The sequence below is a fragment of the Prosopis cineraria genome, unplaced genomic scaffold (genome assembly GCF_029017545.1).
Source record: "Prosopis cineraria cultivar Desert tree isolate PC_DT_omini unplaced genomic scaffold, ASM2901754v1 PC2, whole genome shotgun sequence".
NCBI lineage: Eukaryota > Viridiplantae > Streptophyta > Magnoliopsida > Fabales > Fabaceae > Prosopis > Prosopis cineraria.
In genome coordinates this window covers 11247471-11267720 of record NW_026555333.1, presented here as the reverse complement: position 1 = coordinate 11267720, position 20250 = coordinate 11247471, and the positions used below count along the sequence as shown (strand labels likewise).

Below are 20250 nucleotides of genomic sequence, written 5' to 3'. Positions count from 1 at the left end.
GATTTTTTTGGATGTTTCTGTTCGCCCCCAAGTGCCCCTCTTGAAATAGAAAGGGAAATGCACTGAGAATGCTTCATCTTCGGCTGTGATGACTATGACACGGATAGTTGATGAACCTGCTGAAGGCTTCATTTCCTATAACAGAATGCCTCGCCGAGCAATTGAAGGTTCACTCCTTATTTCCTGCATTTCCAACCACAGTTCGCTTCTCTTTTCCATAAAAGTCTGCTTAATATTTTCTCTTCTTCAGTGTCTCCTGTGATTTTAAACCATATAAGTGAATGCGAGCTTCCATCTTGTATGTTTATTTGCAGAAATCCTGTTATGAAAAATCCTGTGATTTTAAACCATATGGAGTATCGTGATTTTAAACTGTTGTGAATATTTATGAAATATATTCCATCACATTTTTCTTTTACGGGGTCTTTTCAACTCTAGAAGAAGAATGTAATACACGCTAGTTTCTTCCAGAATTTACATTGATATATAACAGCAAAGTAATACAACTTCCTGAAACAAATATGAAGATCATACTGTACTGTCCACTTTGGTCGACTAAAATTCCCTTTTGGTCTCTGAGTATATAGTGAATATGACTCAGACCCAATTGACTTCTTTGTAGATTTTTTGTACCAGTTTGTTCTAATTCTGTCACCCTAAACATGCTTGAATTATATCATGCAATCTTAAATGAGGATAAAATATATTTCATGTTTGAAGCATGAGTAATGAAGTGAAGCAAAAAATCTCTGAAGAAGTCAACTGATACTGGACACATAATCTTTAGAGCACTAACACAGGATCCTAGTCATTACGCTACAAGGAAGATGGGTCTTTGTCTATTATTCTACCTGTTGTGTAATGGATTTGAACCAGTAGGGATGAGTCTCTAGTCATTACGCTACAAGATGAATGGCTAAAACGGCACCTCTTGGAGTTGCACACCTGTTGACATTTTCATCTTCATGCTCACTTGAGCTCTTCTTTTTGCCCTCAATCAAATCAGAGACAAGGAATGTCTTCTTCCTTGCAGATACTGTGTTGTTGGACCTAAGATCTAGGCAAGACCAAAAGACACACCAAAAATATCAATCTCATTGAACCAAGTTTAAGCTCAAAAACATGGAAGAAATGAAGGGCAGAGAAGAAGAGAAAGACCCACAGAGGATTATATACTTGTAAATGGACTAGAGGGAGAGGGAGAGACAGAGGCAAAAGGAATTAATTGGTGCTGATATATTATTATAATTAGAAACGAAACAGCGAAGAGAGAGGGGAAAGCATGACAGGGTTATGGGGCATTAACTATGAAGTACCTCGTATATATGCAGTAAAAGACTGTAATGATATATCACATCTCTTGGGTCAGACATTTCACCAAACATCTTTGAGGCACTTCAATTTCAAGCATTGGCATTGATGGACAACTTGTGAATTCAAACCAACCAAATCAAAGTTTGAGAACAGTAAAATGAGGAGCCAAAGTGGCAATATATGTTCTGTTCCTTACTCTACTAAGCCTTCTCGCCATATAAGAACTATAAAAGGAACCATAAGCACATAGCACAATTAAAGGGCCAGAGATTCAGCACTACCTGATAAATAGTGCTGAATTTCTAAAGATATTTAATATAAGTGAGTTTTTTTTCCCTTTCAATACTCAACTTTGAGCTATATATAATTACAAATGTCTAAAAGCCTATATAAAGTTGCACCTCACGCAATATGCTAAATCAGAAAAGGAAGTCTAACGGCTTGGAAGATAGTACAATCACCACTTGTGTGCTTCTCAATCGATCCTAAAGTCAGCTTCAAGTTTTACATTCTTAAATAAATAAACAATGCTCCCCCTCAATCCTTTTACTTAGTTTCACGAGACTACAGAAATTAATTGGCAGCGAAAGATAAATGGCAGCGTTGAGACTCTGCGTTTAAAACTGTGCTCTCATATTCCACCTCAACAATATCCATCAAATCACATTGATTCTGACCTACTTATTGTACTCAGCGACTTAGTACAATCTTAGAAACATAGGCAGTGCAAATTATGAATTCACATAAATAAACCTATGCACACAAGATAAATAGTAGAACGTAAATATGTTTTCACTTTTCAGGTATCAAGCAGGCATTTTATCCCAACCCATTCAAGAAAACAAAAAAGAAAGACTATCAGTAGCACACCATAGTGAGACCAAAAGAAGATTTTAGTCACCTTTAGGCAGCTTACTACAGCATTAGTCCAAGTTAATTAAATATCCGATCAATCTTTTCATCAAAAAATTTCTTATTCAGATATAGAATGAGCCAGAGAAGAACCTGATAAGCTGCAATTGGCAAAGGAGAATTATCCCTCAGCAACCTTATGATATCCAAATAAGGAAGACCAGGTTTCACCTGCAAATACATCAACCAACCAAGTGAGCATGAAGATTGGCTGCAGGGAGTGCGGGCATTTGTGGAGTTATCGACTGCGACAATGGTAGTATCGTCCTTAGACTTTGAGGAATCGCTGGACTTCAACGACATGGCGGCTTACCCGAGAGCCTGCTCCTCCCTCCGATTCGACCCCTCAAGTCGACGGCCAAGATTGGCTCCTGCTCCTCCTCTCGCTTCTCCTTCACCGTCTCCCATCACTTCGACTCCCTCAAGCCCTGGTACCTGAGCTTCACCGACACCTCAGATTCCAAGGTGGGCCCCTCGCTCATCTCCCCGCTCAACGGCAGAGTCCGAAGTAAATCAAAGGCAGAGTCCGAAGGCTTCAAAGCATACCTGACACGCTCTCCTTGGCTCTTCATTTTCGGCTTAAAGGCGCTTATATGAGTTGATGGAGCTGAGAGAAATCAGAATGGCGCGAACGAAACCCTTCACAATATGGAGCTCGACGATCAAAAATGGAAGCCGGAGATCTCTCGAGTTCACCGTCGCAGAAGTTCATCGGTGAGAAGAAGAAATGACGAGACAAAGGGATGAATATGATCACGTTTGGTTTTTATTTTCTGTTTTTATTATTTTTAAGGGTATCTTTGTCTTTTTATAATTTATATTTAAGTAAAAAATAAAATGAAATAAGGTATTCCTTCAAAATATTCCTACATACCAAACATAATTTTAAAACTTTATTCCCAATCCCAATCCCAATCTCAATCCCAATCCCAATCCCAATCTCAATCCCTCCAAATTGAAACCTACATACCAAACATGGCCTAACTTTATTGGATGAATGAGACCCGCTGAGAGTCTGAAACTCGAGGTCATGGAGAAGAAGCCCATTTGGATGCCTTGTTAGCAACGCACGGAAAAGTGAAATTGAATTCGTCGTTGAATCAATTGAGGTATGGTTTACAAGTTAGTAATATAATCAAGGTTAAATTTAAAATTAATTTAATTACAATTAAAATACTTTTTTCATTTAAAATTATAAAATATTTTTAAAAAATTTTTTCATCTCAAAATATAAAACACTTTGAATAGATTAAGATTTTATTAAATGTATTAATTTTAATATTTTTCTTTTTCTCTTTATAATTAATTTTTATCTTTTTTTTAATATATTAAATAATGAATATTTATGAAAGTTTATATTTTTACTTTAAAAAAATAAATTTATTAAGATTTATTAATATGTAAAATTTTATTTAAAAGTGTCTTATAATTTAATATAAAAAGAATAATAAAATTTAAATAAAAAATATTAATTATCAAAACATTTATAATTTATCCATATCTAAAATTGATGTCTCATCAGATATAAATGTAACAATAATTCTAACGATAATAAAATAAAACAATCTAAATAACAAATATTATCATTACAAGTTACTGGGCAATTCGGTCAAAAGAGGGTATAATTCTAGATCTGAAATTTGAAAAGCAGCATTGGAAATCACGTCACCACTTCTTCATTCATTCACTCATGCTTCTCAAAGAGAGAAACCCGTGACCTCTCTCTTCATATTGCTCCCATTCTCTTCCACTGTTCCATAATCCAAATCGTGCAAATTAATCCTCCTACCATCTGCAGCAAAGCCAACTTAACAGCTCCTCCAAGTTAAGTGAATTCTTGGATAGAAACTCAACAGTGACAGCGATAGCAAGCACTCAGACAAAGACACAGAGACGAGCAGCAGCATGCACGGAGATGAGTAGGAGCAAGCACAGCAATGAGCAGCAAGCGAGCAGGTGCTTGCTATCGCTGTTGGGAGGGGTTCGAAGGCAGAGAGCACAGCAATGAGCACAACAAGCAGCAAGAGAACTTCAAAGGCAAAGCAGGTGGGGTTCGAATTTCAGTTTCAAAATTCGAAAACAAAAACCATCGAAGCCTGTTTGCTTTTTCATTTTTTTTTAAACCCCAAAATATCATTGTTTTGGGATTTTCGAAGGGAAAACTAAGCTGCTCAATTGACCCAACTTGCCCGTCAGCTTATTCAATTTACACCGAGTTGACTCTGATTTGGCCGGGTTATATTGGGTCACTGACTGACTGAGTTAGAAAGAAAATCAAGTAGAAAGGCCGAAGTTCACAGGTTGACCCGACTAGTTTAATCTAATTTTTCATACAATGCTTTTTAGAATAATTCTAGGATTAAAAATATAGTTTTAAAATTTTTTATTTAAATACTTTAATTTTTTTAAACTCCATTTCACTTTTAAAATTTCATTTGAGATAAATTAAAATTTGTTTCATTTTAAAAATTTAATTTTAATTATTGTTGGCTTATCACTTTAAATGGTAAAATCACTCCCTTAAGACTGATTTAAAAAAAAATTTATTCAAACATTTTTAATTTTATTAAAATCAACTTCTGAAAATCATCGCGTTTTTATAATTAACTTTTTTTTTTTCAATTGAAATGCAAACGCACGCATAGGCTGACACCACCCTCTCCCCTCTTCCATTATAAATTGCGTTAATTGGCAGCGTCGGTTGAGTCTGAAAATTTCTGCCTCCGGCTCCACTTGAGAAATCGGATCTATCTCCCCCATCCTTCCATTTTTCCAATCTATCTTTCTCAGTGTAATTACTAATCCACACTCTCCAAACAACCTTTCTCCTTCTTATTTCTTTCTGTGATTTGCAAATATACGCCAAGCTTTGCTTTCGCTCTGGTGCTATCTTGTCTTCAACCTTCGTCTCCACAAGTTGAACGGAAGCCTCGAAGATTACAGACAGGTCAGTCTCTCACGCTCTCTATCATATATATTCCATTGTGCGCCTGCGCGTCAATTATGGAATGGATTCGTTTTTGCCGTAAATCATGTCTTATCGATGTTTATTTATTCACGTTCCTCCTTCTCCGGTGGAGTGATCCCGTTCGGTTTCAGCGTAAAGGAAAAGAAAAGTTATGTTGTACTGTTATCTGCGAGTTACTTCTTAAATAATGGATATGCAGAGGAATTTAGGCTTTCTTTTCTCTTCTTCAGGTTCCTTCTCTGCTTCTAAAAAGAGCAGTGGAACTATAAAGATTGTCAGGCCCCGTCCGTTATTTTTATATTTTATTTAAAATGAATAAGCCAACTAAGAGAGAGAAATTAGAATTAATTAAGTCTAAATTAAAAGTATTATAATCATTATTTTACATTTTTAATGAACTGAATGCAACTGCAAATTAAATTTTTTGAAAAATCATTTTACATTTTTGTCCGATCTGAGAAGATTTTTAAGTCATCATTCTTATTCTTGAAATTTCACTCAATTGTAATTTTGATTCTTATAATTATATCATCATAATATTTTATACTATTATTTTTTTTTAAATTTAGTCTTTCTGGTCTTAATGGATATAACATCAATTTGATCTTAACTGATTAGTATATCCCTGAACATAACTTCGTAAATGGTTATGAGGATTGAGGTACTGGGTAGAAACAAATGGTTGCATGAAGCTAGCGAGAAGCAGAAAGGTAATAGGGTGGTACGGAGACCCAAAAAAATAAAAAAAGCAAGTATCAAGATTAGAGGCCATCAGAGACGGATTGTACGTCACTGCTCTTGATGAGCACGATGCATTAGCACCGTGAGATGAATAGTTCAAATTTAAAATATTATTTTATTTTATATTTATTAAAATAAAAATTTAAAAAATTTAAAAATAATTTTAATAATTTTTTACTTTTAATCTATTCTAATTTAATTTAATATTAAAATTTTTATAGTTATTATATATTAATTATTCATATACACTTTGTATAATTCATATTAATATCAAATTAAATTTGAATTGTGCAGGTATATGTGTAGTCAATATATAGTAATTATAAAAATTTTAATATTAAATTAGAGTTTTTAAATTAAAAATAAATTTTTTATTAATTTTTTTATAATTTTTATAAATTTTTATTTTAATAAATATAAAATAAAAATATATAATAATATTTTATATCTGAATAGATGATCACCGTGGTGCTGATGACTGACGAGCACCGGAATGAGCCCTGACAGAGTTTCGACAAAATTCCACCCACCTTTTTCTGGCCAACACCCTTCTCTCGTTCACTGTAATTCCACGTTTCCTTCCAATTCTTCCAGCAAATGCCACATCTCTCTCAGATGCCTTGCTTTCTTCATCATCCGCCAGCTGTTTTCTTGGACTAACCGGCCCCAAAGCCTACATATCATAACATTCATAAAACCAGGCTCAGCTGGGCTTAGGCAAGCTTTGGATTTCAAAGCAGTGCCTTTTGTTTTGACATCATCAAATTGGGTATGAAGTCTAACCCACGTCTTTGCATGGGTTTTTAATCCATTTCCCCTGCAGTCAAATCTGCAGTAAACAATTCTGGTTTAATATTTCATAAGAATATTGTTAAAATATTTTTAAAAAAATTAAATCTGAACCGTTCAATTCAGATTTGGATGGTCTAGATCTTCACCTCCACCGCAGATGAAAAGTACAACGGGAAGAAGCTACACTAGCATATTCATACATCATGTGGTGGTCAGCAGAGAGTAAAAGTTTTATATCCCTTAACTCACTGTTCATCTCTATAGGCACTTCACGGGCTGAGTCGAAAGGTTTCTTCATTGATTCATTCATCTTGTAAGCTAATTGATTTACCAGGCAGTTATCCTTCCTTAGCTAGAAGTCAAAGGACTATTGACGCAGGCTGGCCGTTGGGAATGCCCATTGCGATAGTTGTCATTGTTTCTCACTTTCTTAAACTCTTGTGGGCTATGTGTCTGTGACTATGTTGATTTCCTACACGTAGATGCTATAGGCGGTGTTTCTTGATCCATGGTTGAATTGATCCCTTCAGAACCAAAAACAGCAATAGTTTAAATGAACTCATTTGTGCTGATGTTTGTAATTAGATAGGATATGCTTATGTTTAAATGATGTTTGTGATTATCTGCGGGAGACAAATTGATATGCAGTTTCCATAAGCCCATGAGTTGTTTTCATAGAGTATTAGTTAAGATTTTTTTTTTTAAATCACCAGCATTATCTAATTTATTTCTCTGACCTTACTCTAGCATTTTTCATCATGGTAATGGTCATGGGAGATCTGGCTTATTAATTATTTATCATTTGGCCGTATGTAACCTCTTATTGCGACATAGTTGTAAGCAGGATAGCTCATAAATTAAAAATTTTGCTATTCTTTTATCTTATCTGTTGCCAGGTCTTCTCCTAGTGGTCTGAATGAATCCACTGCTTTTCAGGAAATTGGGAAGTTAATTTTGAATCTGTTTAATGGGTTGCTGTAGTTCGAAGGTAGCTAAATCACCAAGTTATGAGGATCCCACCGTTCTTGCTGCTGAGACACCTTGTTAGTATCCTTCATCAAAATGTGTAGTTTGTGTTTGAATTTTCTTTGCTTTTTGATAAGTGGCACAAGGATCTTGCGATCATGTTTCTGTGATTCCATTACACAAAATGTCAATGTCTTATAGCAGCTCATCCCTGAATTCATTTTAATAAAACGTATAGTTTGATTTTAACACTTCTGTTCAAGTTTAATTTGCATGGTCCTTTCGGTTAAAGTTCATACACTGATAGCTGACTTCTACAATGAATGGTAAGTTAATGGTTTCAAAGAAGATAGCAATGCTTTTGTTTCCTTTACTTTGATGTACTGTATCATGCTATTCATTTGTCCTCTAATTCGGTTGGTATCATTATTTTGGGGGTTTCCTTGCAATTTATATTATTTAATAACTCAATGCACTTATGGGTGACAATGACTGAAATTTAAATTATGAAATAATACTCAATGCACTCATCAGTCTTGATTTCTTTTGAAGATTTCCATATTAAAAACTGATTAAAAGAATACTGCATCTATCTTTCCGTCTTCACAGTTTCTTTAAGTGACGTAGAGGCCTTACATGAGCTCTTCAAGAAAGTGAGTAACTCAATTATTCAAGATGGACTTATTCACAAGGTTAGTTGAGTGCTTGGAAGTTTTCATTCTGCCTTCAGTAAGATAACGTGAACTTGATTTTTAATATCTGTTAGATAGCTAACTTATTTATATTATTTTTACATCCAGGAAGAATTTCAGCTTGCACTCTTCAAGGATAGAAACACAAGGAATCTGTTTGCTGACAGGGTGTGTCGATCTGACCCTTGCTCTAGAGTTCACGAATGATTTGACTTAGAATGTTTACTTTAGTTTATTATCTGAAGTGGTTTAGAATGTTTACTTTTCTAAAGTTACAAGACACTGATAGCCATAATAGCTTATTTAAAAGTTAATAGCTTATCAAGATTGGCACCTGTACTGTCTCATTCTAACAGTCTAACCCATGTTTATGCTTGTGACTTTTTGATAGATTTTTGATTTATTCGATCTCAAGCGCAATGGGGTTATTGAGTTTGGGGGATTTGTTCGTTCATTGGGTGTTTTTCACCCCAATGCACCTATAGAAGACAAAATCAGATGTAAGATAGATTATCTTGTAATGGATTTCATGCTAATGCTTTTGCACTTTCCTTTCCTTTATTCGTCTATTTGCAAGAACTGTATGCTTTTATATTTCTTGAGTGGTTTTTAGTTATCTACCAACTTACTTTGTCATCTACTAAGCTGGGGATAGCTATTTTGCAGTTGCTTTTAGGTTGCATGATCTGAGGCACACAGGGTGTATTGAACGAGAGGAGGTATGGTATTCTTTCATTTTCCTTGATCAACTCTTCATAGATTAGACTGTAATATTATGAAGGTTTGGTTGTGCCTATCTTGGACGCATATGCTCATTATAAATTAGATATTTGGATCTATCTTTCACTTTCTGCTTATACTAATGTTTATCTGCAGCTGAAAGAGATGCTATCGGCAATTCTGCATGAATCAGATCTTATACTTTCTGATGATGTCATTGAAACCATTGTGGATAAGGTGCTTACGTGTGTGTGTGTGTGTGTGTGTGTGTCTGTGTCTATACATCTCTGTATTTATCTATCTATCCACAAGCGGCTGTTACCTGCGGATCTCCTTCAAACGAGAATTAATCAATTTTTTGCTGCATTTTCGGCAGACATTTAACGATGCTGATACAAAAGGTGATGGAAAGATTGATCAAGATGAATGGAAAGAATTTGTGTTGAAACATCCATCTTTAATGAAGAACATGACCCTACCATATCTAAAGTGGGTATAAGCTCTTCTTCAATTTATCTACTTTTCGCGTGGACGACAATTTCAGAATGCGTTATATTAATGCATGTCTTCTTCTCATTTTGCAGGGATATAACCTTGGCATTTCCTAGTTTTATTGAAAAATCAGAAATTGAAGACCTAGAGACGTGAGATTTACAGGTTTCACTGTGGTTTCTTTTGTCTCCAGAAATGGTCAGTGGTGATCATAATATAAGGCGAGACCTTTCCTGGGTGGTGATGAGTTTCATCTGTAAACCTTGCAATCTCATGAAGCTATCTGATATATCAAGACAGACTTGCTTCAGCCTGTTACTGAATCTGTTTCGCCGTCTACAAAATGGCGCGGTGCAACTATCTTGTTCTTCTAATGCAAGGCTCTCGTACATTATACTGCATCCAGGAGACGTAACAAGACAAAGGTTGGTCAATCTTGCTTTTAAAGGGTTGCAGTATCGGGATTCATACGAGGCTGCTTTGTCTCAGCCTCTGAACAGTATTACGTCCTAAGGTTCCAGAACTATCAAGAATGTGTCTTCAGGATTACTATGTGCATACTGTAATGCATGTAGATAACATGTTTTAGGTAAGATTTTTTCTGTGGCAACACGTGGCATCATGCGCGGTTTTTTAGCCTCCTGAGAATATGTAAATATGTAATGCCACCTGATGACAATTATTACATTATTATACGTATAAACGTGCAGTTAGGAACGAGTTTTGACATTTGAGTCTTACTAATATTGACCATGAATTTTAAATCAATGTCGTGATTTTTCTTTAGTGTCCTGTTGTCTGCTGTCTAGCCGACTATTGGTAAGGACTGATAAGTCAAGACTCAAGCTGGTTTAGCACTTAGAAATAATGAATTTTTAGCACTAATGATTTTTCTTGTAAAATTACATTTTGATTCTGAATTATTGTTGTAAAATTTAATTTGATTAGCCTAGTTGAATTAAGGCAGACTGACTGAAAGAAACAACAAAACTCACAATTAGAGCCGAGAGTAAGGGTTAATTTTGGCAAGCTGTTCATTTAGACTCATTTTTATAAAAATTTGAGTCTTAAAAAATGATACTTTTTAAGGAAATTAAGTTTAGCCTAAGTTTGATATGCCTTGAAAAAGAGGCTCAAGCTCAAGTGACTCTAGGCTCTCTTTAATTTTTTTTTTTTAAATCCTCCTTGAAACACACTGTTCTAAAATCTGAAGAACTTGGTTTATTGTGATGTTATCTTTGGGCTTTAGGAATTATCTCATTTATATACTGACTCTTTGGATTCAAACTTTATCACATGGAAGCAAATGTTATCTTCTTTTAACTTTGTCTTGTCTTTTTGTTATACTAAGTTTATGTAAGACTTGCATTTTTCGACGTCTAATTAAGATTTTGTTTTGATTTTTTTTTTTTCAAGTTCTTTAACTTGCCTTTTGATTCATTAAAAAAAAAATTTCCTTTGATTTCTGATTTTTTTCATGTTATTTCTTTCTTGTTGGCTTTAAAGTACAAATATTAGAATTTTATTTTTTTTCCCTAATATGGGTTCATGGGCTCGGCGAGCTTCACAAAATAGAGGATTTTAGGAAATCTAGGTTTTAAGGCTTAAGCTTACAAAGCTCGATCGTTTCCAACTTTTGGTCACAATGTTTGTTTGATGCACCTCAATTTAATATGACCAAATTAGCGCTTGAGTTTGGCAAATATATTGTAGGGAGAATCTCACTTAGGCTTTAGAATACAAAAATTTGCATTTAAGGCTTAATAGAATTTAAAAATGCACTACAAACCCAAGAGTCCTTCTTGTAAATTTTGTTATGGACAAAAAGACGATTTGCCTTCGACAAAATGTCCAAACATGCATAACACGATGTCCACGAATCTTAACACAATAATCATGAATGCACAACACATCTAATAGGTATAATTTAAATTTAAAGTGAAATGTACAAGTAAGTAAAGGATAAACAATATAATATTTATGAATACACAACATGATGTCTATCTATTTTCAACACAATAAACATATATAGACCTACAATATTTGTATAACATAAAGTTCACAATAAATAACATACTTAAATTAATGTCCACAAGATGTGTTATGTATTTATGAATATTATGTTAATAATTGGTGGAATATCATGTTATGCATGCATAAATATTCTATTGAGATAAAGGCAAATGTATCTTTTCGTTTACAACAAAATTTGTAATCAAGGTCTTAGGGCTTGCAATTTTTTTGGGTCATAAATGCAATTTTTTGTGTTTTGGGCGCCTAAACATGATTCTCCCTATGATGTGTTGAAATGATTCAAATAAATTAATAATTTTCCTTCGTTATTCCTGTTAAGATGGGAGTCCATCTGACAAACCATTTTGTTCACCAAGCTGGACGTGCATTGTTTCTGACGATTTATTAGCAAATTGAATTTATTATTCTTCATTTATGTTTTTTAAAAATGGGTATTGGTAGACCTGACAATTCACAACCCGAATAAGCCATGAAAAACTTAAATAATCAAGCTCAGCTCAAATTTTTTCGAATAACTCGAATACTTAAATTTTATTTTTAAAATTATTTTTAATTAATTTTTACTTTAAAATTATTTATTTTATTTTATAAAAAAATATATTTTTTTAATACTTAAACGATGTATGTGATTCAAGTATATGATATTTTAATATAAAATGACCTAAAATTTAAATAAATAATTAATACTTATTACATTTTTATATATTTTTTTAAAAATAAAATTTTTTTTAGGTATTTAGGCTTGGCTCAAATCTAAAAAATATTTTTTTTTTAAGATCAGCTTTAAATTTTTTGGATGGATTCAGACTAACCTGTTGAATTTGATTTAAGTTACTAACTCTAGTATTGATACATGTGACATGAATACATTTCTCCATATCAAGCAAGTCTTTTTTGAAAAACTTAAATTAAAAAAAAAATCCATGGATCTTATTGATCTAGTAATTTATCAAAACTTTAGATGTCGTCTCTCAGGTCTCAATGATGTAGGTTAAGAAAAGACAACGTATCTAGCTCACTATTTAAGTATTTATGAACATTGTTTTTCTTTTGCCCGGATAAACATTAATTTATCGATATTTTAAGTTAAAAAAATGATCAAAAATTTATTTAAATTATGTAAATGATAAATTGACTTCACAAAATGACAAAATTTCTCTGAAGTCTCAAGAAATGTTTTGTCATTAGGAAATTATAAAAAATGATACTTTTGCCCTTTATTTATATTAAACAAATTCACAACTTTTATTCATATATTAATAATTTTTGTTTTTAAATTTGTAATAATTTAATAGTTATTCGCAAGTCCTAATTTGCAAGTCTTGATATGCATCAGGTTTAAAAATTCATAATTTTTTATTTACAATTTTTGTTCCTATATTAACAACTTTTATTTATAAATTCACAATAATTTAATAGTTATCTACAACTTCACATTTATAGGTCTTGATATATATCAAGTGTTGAAAATTTATAACTTTTTATTTACAACTTTTGTTCCTATATTAATAACTTTTGTTTCTAAATTCACAATAATTTAATAGTGATTCGTAACTCTGCATATGCAGGTCCTGATATGCATCAGGTATTGAAAATTTGTAACTTTTCATTCATAATTTTTATTCCTATACTAACAATTTTTATTTTTAAATTTACAATAATTTAATAGTCATTTACAACTTTAAGAATTTTTGTTTTATTCAAGAGCAATTTAATCATTTCTTTTAATTCTTTAATGACAAAAAAATTCAATAAGACTTTAAAAAAATTATACCATCTCATAAAACTAATATATCATTTATATAATTTAAATGAATTTTTCTGTGATTTTTTCTATTAACTTTCCACATTACTTGATTGAAAAAAAAAATGGTTGATGTGTAAAATTAAACAATGGCCATTTCATTCAATTTATTTACTCCATGGAAGCTTTTGGCGCCTATATGATATGAGCGTGACAACAGACAAACATGATCAAATTCGTTATTTCATTTTTAAAAAAAAAATATTTTCTAAAACTGAATAAAATCCAAAACATTTATTTATCTTGCTTCACAAATACAACAAAATCCAGGTTGGGTCCTTCCTTATTCTGTCCTCTTCTCCTATCTATCGGAGTGAAGTGCTTGATGCTCTCTCCTCCTTCGCTGGCTCTCTCGAGCCTTTTAATTTCAGAAGTCTCAATTTTTCTGTATAAATTTTGATTTGCTATCAAAAACCTATTCGTTCCACCCAGCAATAAACAAAAGTAATCAGATTAACGTTTCTTCGTTTTTCATGGCAAACCGTTTCTGTCTTCTGCCCAAGTTAGATTCTATTCACTAACCTCGATAAAGAAACTAGGTTAGCTCTAGTAAACTCGAATTAATGCAGTTTTTTTTAATGCTATTTCATTGTATTTCCATTGTTTGCGATTGGATCCAATTGGAATCAAGTTTTTGAGAGTTGTGTTAGAGCTTATGTTTGGAATTTCTGAGAAGGTGGGGACTATTGATAAGGCTTTCTGATTGTCATTTGGAAATGGTTCTGCATATGCTTGTATTTGATTATTGCTTTCGAATAAAGTCTTCAAATTCTTACTGTTTGGTGTCTATAATTATGATTATTTTGTTAAAGGAATTGGTTGGAAATAGTTGGAGTAAAGATCATGAGATGGGTATTTTAATGGATTTGTAAAGTTAAATCGTTTGGTGTTCTTATAAAGAGAAGCCGATGGTTTGACGAAATCCTTTATTCGTATGATTTTTATTTGCTCCATTAAGTTAATATCAACTAGAAGCTCCAGCTTAAAGTTGCTTCAGTTAATGCGTTTCCGTCTTTTTCAAATGCAACCTTTTCCGTTCCTTTTGCCTTTCCTTTTCTAGGATGAGAGGTAAAGTTGGTGCATAAATAAAATTATAGAGTATTTAGATACAATTTGTAATAAGTTTATGCTTCTTCCTGAGAACTGATGGGAAGAAAAATTGAAAATTTTGTAATCTTGCAATTAAAGATTGCCTTCATGTCATGCTCAATCTAGAGGAATTCATTTCCATAATTGAACGCGGTAAAATCCTTTAATTTTATTTGTCATTTTTTGTGCAATCAAACCTAGGTGGCAATGTTACGAGCTAGCTTGCTTGTCCCATAGGTAAAACTATATTTGAATTGTAATTTTGTTTTACAGGAATGCTCTCATAGTCATGTTCCGTTGCAGTTGAATCTTACACTCATTGGTGTATCTGTAATGCGACCAACTGATGAGAACAAGAAGAGGAAGGTGAAGCATTCAAGATTGCTGTCTCCCAAAATGCCAGTGACAGATTTGACTGATGTGCAAAATTTTGATGACAGTGTCTTTTTCCCCATTGAAGAGATAGTACAATACCCATTGCCTGGCTGTGTGGTTCCATCTTCAATAAGTTTCAGTCCTGATGACAATTTTATTGCTTATCTGTTTAGTCCTGATCAAACGTTGAATAGGAAGGTTTTTGTTGTTGATCTAAAGACATCTGAGCAAGATCTGATATTCAGTCCTCCTGATGGGGGGCTTGATGAGAGTAATATATCCTCAGAAGAGAAGTTAAGAAGGGAGAGGTTGAGGGAGCTTGGGTTTGGAGTGACACAGTATGAATGGGTGAAGACAACAAACTCCAAAAAGAAGGCAATTATAGTCCCCTTGCCTGCTTGGGGTTAGTCCTTCCATCCCTCAAATATCTATATTGAAATTTGTCTTATTTTTGCTTTGCATTTTGAAACACATTTTTTAGAGATAAAACTGGTAATTGGATATCTTGTTGAGTGGAGTGCATGGAAAAATATCTTCTGCATTGGAGGTGAAAGAAAAGTAATTATTTGAAATTTATTGGGCATGGTTTTATTCAGAAAAGCAAAAGCAGTTATAGGTATTCTTATTATATGTTGTGCCCTAATAATTCAGTTGGTAGGAACACTTACAAACACATATTCACCAATGCTCTTTTACACTGGCAATGCCACCATGCTGCCACTGATATGCCATCACATGTGTGAAGCGCTGTGTCACTCCCTTTGTAATACTGTTTGCTTGACACAAGCCGCAGGTCAAAAGTAAGATATTGCATTTGAATTTATGAATTGAACCATTGAATGTTGGCTTCTGATGGAGGATGTCATGTTGCTCTAATATCTGATATAGTTGAAAGCTGAAACACATCTAGTTACCGTTCCTGAGCGGGTCTGAAACCCTTGAGTTGATTTCTGCCACTTCATCTTTATCAAGAATAGAGCTTTTGTGCTTTGATGTTTGAGGCATTGCTAGCTACGATAATTTCTACTACACTATATCATTCATTACCCACCTGTCTTATGCCACCTCTCACACATTAGAATGTTATTCTGCCTACACATATATTTCCAAATTCTATCTAACTGCGACTATTTTACTGGGCATTATGAACAGATTTATATCCATGATATTTTCTATTCAGAAACAAAGCTGAAGCTCCCGGGTATACCAGGTTTACCAATTATTGATCCACATCTATCCCCTGATGGGTCAATGCTTGCTTATGTAAGAGATTCTGAGTTGCGTGTTTTGGATATGTTTAATAATGAACTCAAGCAGTTGACACATGGTGCCAAAGCAAATGGCTTGGTGAGTTCCAGAAGTTTTCTTAGTACCCTTTTTTATTTGGAAATTCACCAACTATGAGTCCTATGAAAGGGAATTAATGGAATCAATTTCCTCAGTGCCCTATCAATCCGATTAACCTGAACTAACCTTTCTAACTAAAACCTAAGGATATCCTAAGTCCCTGATTCTTCAAATCAGCTGCACATTGTGTGTTTCGAGTATGCTGTAAGTATTTTGCATTCTTTTATTGAGTGTTCTAGTGGTTAATATTGGTTAGTTTTTTTCTTGTTTTCTTTGGCCTGGATCATGGAAATTTCTCTAAGGATAGTTGCTTAGCTTGCTATACACCATATAGAACAATCTCTTTTAGGCTTCTATGGCTGTTTTCTCCTTATTTAGTTTTGAAAATAAAATTAGAATACAATGAGAAGTTCGAAGAGTTTAAATGCTCAAAATCAGCTCTTGCCTTTTGGCTTCTACTTGGTAGTTTTTGAACATTTATATCATTATATGAATATTAGTTTCATTTCTTTTTTTGAATAAGAACTGGATACTTCTATTCAAAATAAAAGACAAACATTACAAGACAGGAATATTAGTTTCATTTCTGGTATATTAAACTTTGCTACTTTTTGACATTTTTTTCTTTGGAAATATGACACTGTTTTTTGCGTTGCAGTCTCATGGCCTTGCTGAATATATTGCTCAGGTGAGATTTCACTTAGAATTGTACCTTCTTTATTTGCAGCTGTAAATTATTATTAGGGACATTGTCTTCCTAGCAGTCCTTCCACATTTTGGACTGTCCAAGTTAGATTATAACTAGATTCTGAAATTTATGTGTTTTTCCCTTGTCATTATGAGCATAATTAACATTTTCCTCATGTTTTATAGTTTTCTGATTGCAGGAGGAGATGGATAGAAAAACTGGATATTGGTGGTCACCAGATAGTAAATATATTGCTTTCACTGAAGTTGATTATTCTGGAATACCACTTTTTAGAATTATGCATGAAGGTAAAAGCTCAGTTGGCTTCGAGGCACAGGAAGACCATCCTTATCCTTTTGCTGGAGCTTCAAATGCAAAAGTTCGCCTTGGGGTGGTTTCAATAGCTGGAGGTTCTACTACTTGGATGGATCTTCTATGTGGGGGAATGGATCACCATAACAATGAGGAAGAATACTTGGCAAGAGTCAATTGGATGTATGGAAACATTCTTACGGCTCAGGTGTTGAACAGGCACCACACCAGAATTAAGATCCTAAAATTTGATATTAGAAATGGTCAAAGGAAAACTCTATTAGTAGAAGAAGACAACACATGGATCAATTTACATGACTGTTTCACACCTCTTGATAAAGGAGTTACTAAGTTTTCTGTGGGATTTATCTGGGCTAGTGAGAAAACAGGATTCAGGCATCTTTATCTTCATGATGTAAATGGGACTTGTTTGGGACCGATCACTGAAGGTGAATGGATGGTTGACCAAATTGCTGGAGTGAACGAGGCTACAGGTCTAATATATTTCACCGGGACCTTAGACGGGCCAATGGAATCCAACTTATATTGTGCTAAATTGTTCAGGGATGGAGGTCAACCACTGCAGGCCCCTGTAAGACTTACCCCAAGCAAGGGGAAACACATGGTAGTTCTTGATCATCATTTGCAAAGGTTTATTGATATCCATGAGACCCTTGATTGTCCTCCTAGGGTGTTACTTTGCTCATTAAAAGATGGAAGTATGATCAAGCCTTTGTTTGAGCGGCAATTTACAATTCCAAGATTTAAAAAGCTTGAGACACCAGAGATAGTTGAAATACAGGCTAAAGGTGGTACCCTTTTGTTTGGGGTTCTATATAAGCCTGATGTATCAAGATTTGGGCCTCCGCCTTACAAAACCATGATCAATATCTATGGTGGTCCAAGTGTACAACTTGTTTGTAATTCTTGGGTTCATACAATTGACATGAGAGCACAGTATTTGCGAAATCAAGGCATCTTAGTTTGGAAGGTCAATGCCCTGAATTTGCTTTCGGTCATGCTGTATGGTTGCTTCTAAATGTTTTTGTTTCTTGCCTCATATTATTCAAATTCGACAGTATGAAGGAGCTTGCACAGTATTTAGTTACATTATATTTAATTCTTCTAACCATACCTTGAGTTATGAAGCCAAAGTTAAATTAGGAGCGCTGGATTGTTTGCCTTATATCTGCATTGGAAGCTTGATAATAACATGACTGAAATACAAAATTGATCTAATAGAATATATTGAAAATGATGACAGATCTAAACATCATGGAACTTCTGTTGAATGAAGAAGTATATTGAATCATAATTGTTCTTGTCCATCTAGTATGAAAACCTCCTCATCACTTTCTAATTGAGTATTGCTTTTCCTGCTTACAGGTAGATAATAGAGGGACTGCTAGAAGGGGGCTGGAGTTTGAAAGTCATGCAAAACACAATCTTGGTCAAACTGACGCTGATGATCAGGTTACTGGAGCTGAATGGCTCATCAAACAAGGGCTCGCTAAAGTTGGCCACATCGGGTTATATGGTTGGAGCTATGGTGGATATCTATCTGCTATGACCCTTGCAAGATATCCAGATATATTCAAGTGTGCTGTGGCTGGTGCCCCTGTTACGTCATGGGATGGTCATGACACATTCTACACAGAGAAGTTCATGGGATTGCCATCTGAGAACGGATCTGCCTATGAAAGCAGTTCTGTGATGCACCATGTGCACAATATGAAAGGACGCTTTCTGCTTGTGCATGGAATGATTGATGAGAATGTCCATTTTAGGCACCCTGCAAGGCTTGTCAATGCCCTTGTGGCTGCTCGAAAACAATATGAGCTATTAATTTTCCCAGATGAGCGTCACATGCCACGATGGCATAGAGATCGACTATATATGGAAGAAAGGATCTGGGACTTTATTCATAGGAATCTGCAAGATAACTTTTCTGTATTTCTGCATTGTTGTTTAATGTTGGTGGGGAAGCATAGATTATGTTGGTTCTATTTTAGATGGAAAAAAGTTATGGTTTTTGAAGTTTTTATAGGCAAGAGTTGGGCTTGTACTTTCTTTTGCCTGGTAAACTGCCTGGTTTGTTTCGATAGTCAACAACTAGCAAAGCAAGATTGAAACAGTCAAATCATCCTCCAAAACCAAGCAATCCTGAAGAAATTCTTATCTAAGTGACAGCAAAAGTGTTCCGGAGGAAATACTATTGCTGATGGATCTGTTCCCTTTCTTAAACCCCAATATCATCGGGGGTGGTAGAGCCAAGATCTCGAGCCGGGATAGTGGCAGAGCTAGGATCCTCAATATTAAACTTCTTATACTAAATGTGCTTGAGGGTACCTTATTTCACCAAAATAGTTTTGGTTATTTGGTTAGATACACCTTAAACTTTATATATTTTTAATCTATCTTTTATCTTCTAGAGATGAGACTTCTTTGTATCTCTAATACTTGGCACAAGAAAAACTTTTCTATTTCTTCCAAATCTATTATTTCTCTTTCCTTATTTCTTTCTTTTTATTTTTTAATTCAACTTTTAGTTAAAGACTTGAAAGTGCAGCAAGTCGAGAAAAGGCATTCAATGAGTTTATTCTTGAGTTTTAAATTTTTGCTTTTTTGGTCTAGCTAGTATTCAAAATGAGGACAATGTGAGTATGGTTTAGTCAAATTCGTTTTTGTTTTGGGAGAATTTCATTATAGGACTAGAGATGAGACATAATTTCAAATCAATCCTAAAAAATTTTGATATTACACTGGAGGACCAAGGGATTAAATTGAAATTATGTTTTGAAGGGAAAAGACCAAAATGCTCTCAAAATAACTTTTAAAAAAAAATCACTGTTGCCAAAGCACTGACAATTGGACCACCATGGGCAATCATTGGTAGGATTAATTTCCCAAAGGTGGCCAAGGGAGTTTGAATTAAAAGGATAAAGATTACCAAGCCAATGAACATGTTTAATCATATAATGCATTAAATTATATATACAATAAA

General features: G+C 34.0%; 2 protein-coding genes across 9 annotated transcripts; both read left to right on the top strand.

Moving 5' to 3' along the window:
- The first annotated feature begins 3922 nt into the window (after positions 1-3922).
- On the top strand, positions 3923-10365 carry LOC129303445 (calcineurin B-like protein 4). Of its 4 annotated transcripts, none has more exons than XM_054942764.1 (9): positions 3923-4272; positions 7664-7770; positions 8303-8385; positions 8494-8553; positions 8777-8885; positions 9052-9104; positions 9262-9342; positions 9482-9594; positions 9690-10365. In XM_054942764.1, exons 2-9 carry the CDS (start codon positions 7695-7697, stop codon positions 9751-9753), a joined length of 639 nt encoding a protein of 212 aa, XP_054798739.1. In that variant the 5' UTR covers positions 3923-4272; positions 7664-7694; the 3' UTR covers positions 9754-10365. The 4 variants fall into 4 exon arrangements, with proteins under 4 accessions (XP_054798739.1, XP_054798737.1, XP_054798738.1 ...); XM_054942762.1 differs by lacking the exon at positions 3923-4272 and adding an exon at positions 4306-5173; XM_054942763.1 differs by lacking the exon at positions 3923-4272 and adding an exon at positions 4306-5173 and having other exon boundaries at positions 7624-7770.
- A 3340-nt stretch (positions 10366-13705) lies between these two features.
- On the top strand, positions 13706-19684 carry LOC129303663 (uncharacterized). 5 transcript variants are annotated; one of them, XM_054943124.1, is made up of 6 exons: positions 13706-13974; positions 14828-15302; positions 16080-16246; positions 16905-16934; positions 17134-18237; positions 18633-19684. In XM_054943124.1, exons 2-6 carry the CDS (start codon positions 14858-14860, stop codon positions 19374-19376), a joined length of 2490 nt encoding a protein of 829 aa, XP_054799099.1. In that variant the 5' UTR covers positions 13706-13974; positions 14828-14857; the 3' UTR covers positions 19377-19684. The 5 variants fall into 5 exon arrangements, with proteins under 5 accessions (XP_054799099.1, XP_054799100.1, XP_054799097.1 ...); XM_054943125.1 differs by having other exon boundaries at positions 14798-15302; positions 17134-17871; XM_054943122.1 differs by having other exon boundaries at positions 14798-15302.
- The last annotated feature ends 566 nt before the right edge of the window (positions 19685-20250 follow it).